Genomic DNA, 9,622 nt, shown 5'->3' with positions numbered 1-9,622 from the left:
GGCCGCGGCCTATACAATAGATGTCCTTGTTTATCCTGTAGGTTAAACAAAGACTATCGTATAGGTCGCGGACTAAGCGCACGGTGTAAATGTAGCTAATGTCTCTTCTTATTTCAGACGCGCGTGCGCGTTGAGCGTTACCGACTCAGCATCGATAAGTCAAGCCGTTCTACTATGACCTAACGAATTAATGAACTGCACTGTACGTGTAAATCATATTATTAATTATATCACGTTAAGAAGGTGGCAACCTTACTCGCCAAGTACATATGTATATTATTAACAACAGACGCTATTTATCAACTATTCAATGATTTTTTACAAATCGCAAAAATTACAAATGCGCTTGTTTAAATAACTTAATTTTCATTTTATAAATTGTGGCGCCCCCAGGCGCCTCTGACACTTCGACGCCTTAGGGTTTAAGCCCTAAAAGCCTATAGGTTAACGCGCTACTGTGTGTACGTTTTCAGAATTACATTTAATACACGTTATTTAAGCAATTTTCATATTGCTAATAAAATAATTAATGTGTTTTTCAATTTCAAATCCTTAATTTTAACTTATTGAGATAAATTTAGAAAATTTAATTCTTTCTTTTATATATATATGTATATAATAATATGTAAAAATCGAAATACGTGTATATATATATATATTTTTCGTCAATCGGAATATTAATTAAAAAAATAAAATATCCTATGTTATAAAGAAAGTGATGAACTTGTATAATCACAATTATCTTTCTTATATATATATATATATACTTTCATATATTTTTTAAAGAGCAATAGTAATGTTTGAACACACAGCATTAAGCACGTTAAAACGTTTGCTAATCCCCTTTCTCCAACAGTTCTAAACGTATCTTCCTCACTATACTAGCACTATATTATCGCGCTAATATTTCTTATGTGTACCGTATGTATGTACATTTAATGCTAAATGTGTATGCGTAATTAATTTATTGTTAGACGTTAAGTGCTGCAGTTGTAACCGACACACTTTTAAAATTAATTTAATCCTCCATAGGCTGTAAATACGCGAAAATAATTGGCGTAAAATTATTATACTTTTCGTATTGTTTATAGTATTGAAAATTGAGTTCGACAAAATTAAAAGAATTTCAATCTTATTAAATTATATAGTTGCAGGATCAAGTTCCGTTTTTTTATAATAATTTTCGCGTCAATAACATCAAGTAAAATCAATGATTTTCAATTTTTTGTAAAGCGTATTTTAAGAGCTATAGGTATAAAAGCTTGCTACATAGGGGTGCTATTTCATTTGTGCATTTTTGTCGTATGACAAATGTGTGCAGGACAGAGAGGGGTGCTCGGATTTTTCTATTCTATTGCCAATCAAGGTGTATCGCGTCGACACATATACGCACACACACACGTGCACACTGCAAGAGGTGTAAATCCGATCGAGCAACCTCCACGCGGTACACCTTGGATAATGCTCTAATGACGGTGGTATTATAAGTTTCAAGCCATTATAACATGAAAAGTGCTTAATGGAAATATTTTATTAGTGTTTCGGAAAACTCTTAAGATAAGTATAATTTTACAAGAATATGCAATGAAAAATGGGGGGTTCCAATTTTCCATTTAAAAAATTTAAAGTGACCTTTCCCTGACCTTGACAGCTCCAAGATCGAACCAATAATATTATCTTATGCATCCCTCGAAATTAAACGACTCTAAGAATTTTTTCAAAATTTTTTATCAACTTTTTAGTATTGCATTTTATTATTTTTACCAACGTGAGAAAATACGGTATTAAAAAATTCTGAAAAAATTCTCAAAATTTTATGAGAAGAAAATAAACAATTCTTGTCTGTTACTGTTTTTCTGTAAAGTTGATAGTATTTGAGTAAAAAATTATTTAAGATCAAAATTCAGCGATTTTAATAATTAATATTTTGTTAACTATTGTGAAAATTGCAAGATGGTAGAGGACTTTTCGAGTTTAGTTCATTCTATCTACACACGAGTGCTTTGTCAAAACTTCCTGGACACCCTACATATACACATACACGCGCGTGCGCGCGCGCACACATGCACGCACTTACATACACAGGGTGTTATTGTACAAGTGATTATCTCTTATTATTTCGTAAACTAACAGAGATAAGCTTAATAAATATGGTCTGAAATTAAACGGCTGCAATTGAACTTGATTGTAAGCACAATTTCATTGAGAAAAAATATTTATGTTAGTAAACGGAGAGGTAAGCATAATTTTTTACTATAAAATAAATATTTCGATGTAATAAAAGTTGTAATGTCCGTTCTAGCGAATATAATGATGTATGATATAATAAAATTATTTTACAACTTATTTTGGTTTAAAGTTATACAAGTTATTTTGGTTTAAAGTTTGACGGGCGACTACTACTTTTTCAATTTCGACCATGTGGTGTGGTCAACTTTTTTACTAGTTATATGAACTATTTTAACTAGTTTATATAAAATAAAAAATATGACTGTATAATATTTTCAATTTTGACCTGATTAGGAGGACATGCAAAGTCCCGAAAAAAAATATCGCGAAAATTGAAAACTATAGCAATGTCCCGCAAAATGTTCACAGACAGATTCACTGACAATAGGATTACTTACAATAGGAGAAACGAATCCATTAATGTTTATACCAATATGAATTCCATTGCTTTCATTATTCACAGTTTTATATTTTGAAGATATATATATTACATTTCAGATGTTAAAAAAATTTTATTGATCGCAAACTTAAAATATATCAACAATTTTATATATATATGTATATATATATATATATATATATAAACTTCCTGTTGCACATAATAATCATCGTCGTCAAAATACCAGAACTCGCGCCGAGTCCCAATCACAAATACTACATCTACGTTTAACACGCACAATAAATATAAATAAATATAATAGTCGTATAATTGTATAATCGATGTGGCGAAACTCGGCGATACGAAAAGATACGTACAACTCTTAACGTGATAAATAGGAAAAAAAATAAGAGAAACTTTAATAGATAAAATTTGATCAAAGTGTATCATTAGAAGCTAATTCATAAAGAGATTAGCAAAACTTTCAAATTCGTTCGATCAAAATATTTAATCTAATTTTTCTCGAGACAAGCGGGAGTGTTTAAAGTGTCAAGTGTGCTTTGTTTATTCGCGACGTTGGAATCGCAGATGGATGTTAAAATAAATCTGCATTATTTAGCATGTATACACATATATAATACATGAATTGTTTCTGTCTGAAGAAATGTTCAACCGAGTCCGTGAGCTCGAGCTGAGCTGACGAGCTAGCGAGATTCGATGCGAATCCCGGCTCGGTGCACACCTGTGCCATGAATATGTTGATTAAAACTCTATATACTTTTGCTTTAATATGATTTAAGCCGTAGGATGCCGGAAACTCCGTTGAAAATACGTGTCATTCGAATGCTTGACGAAAAAAAACTCGGAATGCTCGAAAATTAGGTCCTAAAAGACCCAACTATGACGTTTTTAGGCGTTTCTCAGATAATTATAAAACCTTCATATTATATTATTTAGTTGTCTGTAATGTATACAAATAGCTTCGAATAGTTTCACATTGTTCTCCATCAGAAGGTAAAGCACAGAATGTACGGGTTGTACGAAAAGTCTTCAAGTTAATTTTGAACGGCAAAGAGAATCCGTAATCCCGCGAAATCTAAGACTCGTTCGACAGAACGCTGTGGGGATTAAACTCGCTTATACAGCGTTGCAATCCATAAAAAGAGTTCTGCAATCCTCGCCTGTGCGACCACGTCGTCCTGCCTCGTATAAGGCCTCAAAACCGACACCGCTCTGCCTCTGCAGGAAATAACTCGTTGCGTACCTGAAGAAGTTGAATTCAATCTTTGACTATTCCCATTACCACAGACCGAAACTGTTATAATTTCAATGAATTTGACATAATGTAAAAATGAATGTTGAAATGCTATATTTAATGCTTACTATAGAAAGAAGATGGTACATTTAAAATTACGCTATCGTTCTAAGTTTTAGTTTATTACAGATACTTTTCGTTAGTCTATTACAGAGACTTTAGTTTATTACAGATATAAAAAAAATTAAACACAAAAACAGACACTCACGATCCAAGTTGGCAGAAAATCGACGATGGACCTTGCGTATCGGCGATACATTCCGCACTAGCCTCACAAAGTGCCCTCTCGGCGCATCCGCGCTGTCCTTCCTCCTCCGCATGACCTACGTAACTAAAGGACTTGACGGATCTCATGTAGCCCTAACGAATTCAATTTAGAATCACAATTCTGAGATATACACATATGTATGTATATATATTTAATATTTTCGCTAAAAAGTGTAAAGCTTATTACATGTAATCACATAACGTACGATCCTCTCCTTTTTCTCTGATATTTATAATACAAAATAATCGTGTAATAACACGAAGATAAATAATTACGTAACAACTAGAATGATGTTTAAATAAATATTATAATAAGCATTATAACAATATAATTGTAAATGACTGCATCCAACAATTATAATCTTAAAACGACAAACGACTGGTAATTTTCTAAGTATACATAAAATCGTAAATGGAATATTATTTCAATTATCGTTTATCAGTGAAAATAATGATAATGATTATCATTTATGGAATTTACCTTTAGCATAGAGATTGACGCTATAGCAGCTTCGGAAACAGTGTCGCGTCTTCCGAGTGAACGAGCCGTCAGAGAACGATGAGAGAACGATGTTTTCAGGGCGTCCAGTAGATTGATGACTATACTGATGAACTGCTTAATAACACGTATAAACGAAGATATAAGCGATCATGTTCACGTGTATACGGAAAAAAAAATGTTGACGATTAAGAGACGTTAAGGGCACGATAGATCCAGATATAGCACAAATCGAGAGAATCCAAAAATAATTCTTTTAAATCCTCGAATCATGAAATACGAGATATTATTCTTCCATCTTATTTCTGGTCCAAAAACATTCTTAAAAGTTTCATAAAAGATTTCATTTTTGCATCATCAATTCTGAGTTCTTTCTCAAATACAAGAGAAAATCTTTCTTTAATCTACAAGAATTCGCAATGAAATCGAAGTTATAGCTTTATTTAGATATATCCTAATAAACATAAATATATCCTCTCACAAACATTTTAGGACATCTCTAAAAATTAATTTTTACATAGAACTAAATAAAATTACATTATCAAAGTACTTTATTTATTTTTATCTCAGAGCTTAATTTTTGAGGCTCACTTTTAAATTAAGATATTATTTCATTAAAAATATAATTGACATAACTTATAATGTGTTGCGCATTTTATTCTATATAGTAAAGTATATAATTTACTTATGTACGAGAAATAAAATTTTGTGACATTAATTTGATGGCGCGTGAGCGCAAAGCTTACGGATGAGCGCGATTACTTTTTAAATTAATTTCGAATGGATTATTACAGAAATTCATAAAGAATTTAGAAAGGTGATTTTTTTTTTAATTTGTTACAATCTCCAGTGCTATTTAGAGATACACACGAAACTAATCTGTCACCAAATTACAGTATTAGCTATAAAGATTGGTTTATGAAAATGAAATTACTATTAAAGCGCAAATAATTCTCAATAGAGAACTGGGACAATCATAATTGTGTATATGTACTTTCTTTCTTTTAAATTACAGTCTCATATGACTATGATTTTTTTCTTTTAAATCATAGCCATACATTATTTTTCGTGCAAAATCGCTCAAAACCCGTGTTCGTCAACGCTAAACTTGTCTAATCTACGCAGTTATTTAAAATCATATTTATTATTTATATTGTATGTGCGAGAATGTATTACAATAACTAACATATATGTTAAAAGCAATTTCAAAAGAAGCTGGATTATAAAACAGCTGGATTAAAAATGCAGGTAGATTAGTATAAATATAATACAATATTACAACAAGCGCATCGGAGACACGGTTAAGCACTCGGTTAAGCAAAACTAATTCAACCTCCATTTTTCTCACTTGATATTTTCAACATTTTCAACAAAGTACCTATAAGGAGCACCAAAGAGTAAAACACGCATTTATAGACATATACACGCACTTTTGTTCTAAAGTGAGATAAAAAGTTTTAAGAGTTTGGAGAGTTGGATTAGACGTCATTGTCCATCTATTCGTTTGTAGACTCGTACTAACCTCGGAAGCATTTTTCGCCATTACAGCAACTTGTTCGGGATCTCTGCCCTGTCCTAGAAACGCGCCCAGCACCGCAGTCAAAATTTCCTAAACAACCGACACCAGCCATGTGTGCGCTAAGTCTAAAGTTTGACAATTATTTACAAGGAATGTGAAAGAGCACAAAGTAGAAGAATTTGTTTTCGTCTGGCACGTTGCTGCTATGTATACGTATATATATTAAGAAAAGAGCGTGTTTTTGACAGTGATATTGAAAAAAAAAACAATATTATAATTTTCACTCTATCACCGTAGCGAGCATAAAACAATATCGAAGGCAATTTTGTAATTAACGCATTGCCAGGTTAACGACGTAATATAATGAATGATGTAATATAGTTAATCAATATTTAAGTTGGCAGAAAGATAACTACAATTCCATTAGTGTGCTAATAAAGTTGCAGTCAAATTTTATTTCGTATGAAAGCAAAATTTTCATCTATTTTTTTAACTGTCTATCTTAATTATATTTTTTCTCGCAAATGTAATCGTCATACACAAAGATTCAAGCGAAGTGAGACGCCGTTGAATTACCGGCGGCGAGACAAATTAAATTGTGTAGAAAACGTAAAGAAATGCAAGTACATGAAAATAATAGCTAGCCTTAATTAGGACAATTATTCGACGCAGCCTTTCTTACAGTTGTCGTACATGGGTGGCTTGTGACAATAAGCAGTCGTGAGTATTTTATGAATTTCTACTGACAATGAGTGTTGGATTTAACTTACTGTGAAACTCCAAACTGTAATACGATATACAATGAGACTGCCTCTAATTCTCCCCTCAATAATTATAAAAATTGCATTATTAAGAAGCAGAATATAGTGCATATAAATATAAAAATAAAGATACAATCATACATTGTAGATATTTTAATTGAAGAGGAAATGAATCATTTATATCACATTAAAAATATCCTTTAATATAAAATATAGCAAGGAGAGATATTATATATAGCATTTGTAACACAATTTAGCATTAGCAATCTATTAAGCTGATTCTACAATATGAGTCGGTAGTCTGTAGTCCGAAGTCTTAAGCTGATTCTACAATGAGTTGGTAGTCGGAAATCTTAAGTTTTAACCTAAATAGGTGACAATGATTTTTCGCATCTACTAGTTGTTAGTTGTACAGCGAGTCGTTTAACTCGACTAGTAGGAAGGAATAAAGTCGAACTTGGTCAGTCTTAAGAAAATTGGTAGTCTTAGGCCGGTATTCATAGTTGGTTCTTATTTTAAGACCGTCTTAAGTAATGTCTTAAGTCGCTAATGCGGCCTTCTGATTGGTTCATGACTTCTTAAGACTGTATTTAAAACGATCTTGAATATAAGATCCGACTATGAATACCGCCCTTAGCCCCAGTTCCACAAACTCACGGTTAACTCTTAATCGAGGTTAAATTTGTTTCTCATCTCTTTCCAATTCTAGAATTGGAAAGAGACAATGAATAAGTTGAACCTCAGTTAAGAATTAATCGTGAGTTGTGGAATTGAGCTTTAGCCGTTTCTACCAATTTTGGTCTTAACTGCAGTTTAGTGAAACTTCGATTAAGATTAACTCTCAGTTTAATATTGGTTTCTACGAACATTCCATCTAGAACGTTTAGCTAATTTATAACTTATGCGACATAACTTTAGGAAATCTAAAAATATCGAATACTGATTGGTTCAGCGTTTGTTCTAACAGATATATGGCGCAACTTTAAAATTTATATTTTCTCTTATTGTCTCCGTAGTGTTATAATAAGCATCAAATAACATGATGAATGAAGGAAAGATGGCAAATAAACCACAACGTAAACGTGCTCAGAACTTCTTCTAAACAGAGAAAATGATGTTAATAAATTTGATACAACAACATAAAGACATTCTTGAAAATAAGAAATCTGATTCGGTAACCTCAAAAGACAAAGAGAAATGTTGGGAAAGTTATAGAACACTCATTTAATAGCAGATCTTCTGGTGAATGTCGAAATTGTTGATAATTGTTCCATAAGAGATATTGCATTATTCATATAAATGATCTTGTATATATTCGTTTTCTTAATGCTTAAAAATTTAATTATACAATAATTTTAACATATCGGTTAGTAACAAATTCTAACTCTTCTCTTATTTCTTCTAATATTAATAATACTGATTGTTTGTTTAATTGAAATCGCATTTTAAATTCTACGTCATTTAATACGTCAAAATAATTTATACGTTGTTTAAATTTCCTTTGTCTTCTGTATTGTTCTTCATCATTATTTTTATTATCGGAGGATGACAACACAAGATTAAATAAATTTGCCATATCTGAAAAATATAGGTTAAGAGATCTGACACTTTCTTGTGTCAGATTAGCTAGTTACATTTTTAACCTGACAGTTAAAAAGCCTAAACAGTGAAAATCGGCCGTTTAAATGAACTCAGTTTACACAAGTTTAAATTTGAACAAATCGTTGGTTGAAATCAATATTTTGCTAAACTTTGATTAACCAAATGTCACTAGAGATGAACTCTTTAAACTGCGTTGGTAGAAACGGACCTTAGGCCAGAATCAGACTGAAGCCAACTTATACGACTAAAGCCGTAATCACACTAGCGATTGCCGATTGGATTGAGATTGCGATTGGTGATTGCGATTACTTTTCAACCAATCAAAGCAAAGCAGTAACCGATTGAGATCCGATTGAGATTAATGACTGCCGTTTAGACAATGCTCTATTTTCTAATCGTTAATCGCAGTTGTCGGCCATCGTAACCAATAAAATATTGTGATTTTAATCACTTGATATCAAAGCACATGTGTCTCGATAATACAATATATTAAATTGTAGTCTAAAGTGTCACACTTGATACAAGGATATAAGTTTATGTGTATAATGCCTAGAACTGAGTTCTAGACTGAGTTCCAAGAAAAGGTTATGATGTAATCCTTTCTCCTTTCTTCTTGCTATCCATCGATGCATCCAAATTTTCTTGTTGGTATTACTTGCAAGGAGCATAATAATTATCACAATCAATTCTTGCTCGTGCAGTTGCCAATATTGATTAATATTTCTTGGCATTTTTTCGATGCTATTTTTCACAGACACAATATATTAGCGGCCACAATTCTTACAATCGTCAGTGTTGGTCAGTGTGATTGAATGATTGTAGATCGCCAATCGCCAATCGCAATCTCAATCCAATCGGTAATCGCTAGTGTGATTACGGCTTAATAAGACTGGAATCAGACTACGTATTGAAGATTGAGATCGAAGATTGAAGATTAAAATTTGAGTGCCAATGAGAGCAAAGAAATTTTAGTTCCTATTGTTTTTATTGGTCAAATTTCAATCTTTCAATCTTCAATCTCAATCTTCAATGCGTAGTCTGATTCCGGCCT

General features: G+C 32.0%; 1 protein-coding gene across 3 annotated transcripts in view; it reads right to left on the bottom strand.

Moving 5' to 3' along the window:
* Positions 1–3,263: 3,263 nt before the first annotated feature.
* The window catches only part of LOC108726929 (uncharacterized), a 19,982-nt gene continuing 13,623 nt past the window's right edge, over positions 3,264–9,622 (bottom strand). The window contains exons 4-7 of one of the 3 annotated variants that reach the window (XM_018454763.1): positions 6,212–6,298; positions 4,672–4,803; positions 4,132–4,283; positions 3,264–3,872 (exon numbers count right to left, since the gene is read on the bottom strand). In XM_018454763.1, the coding sequence (XP_018310265.1) occupies positions 3,746–3,872; positions 4,132–4,283; positions 4,672–4,803; positions 6,212–6,298 (498 nt within the window). In that variant the 3' untranslated portion in view covers positions 3,264–3,745. Of the gene's footprint in view, positions 3,873–4,131; positions 4,284–4,671; positions 4,807–6,211; positions 6,299–9,622 lie in introns of all 3 variants that reach the window. The other 2 variants (XM_018454764.1, XM_018454765.1) reach the window with 2 other exon arrangements.

The sequence above is a fragment of the Mycetomoellerius zeteki genome, unplaced genomic scaffold, assembly GCF_001594055.1.
Source record: "Mycetomoellerius zeteki isolate Tzet28-1 unplaced genomic scaffold, Tzet1.0 scaffold453, whole genome shotgun sequence".
Classification (NCBI taxonomy): Eukaryota; Metazoa; Arthropoda; class Insecta; order Hymenoptera; family Formicidae; genus Mycetomoellerius; species Mycetomoellerius zeteki.
The sequence above is the reverse complement of the archived record's forward strand: the minus strand, read 5'-3'. Positions and strand labels throughout refer to the sequence as shown.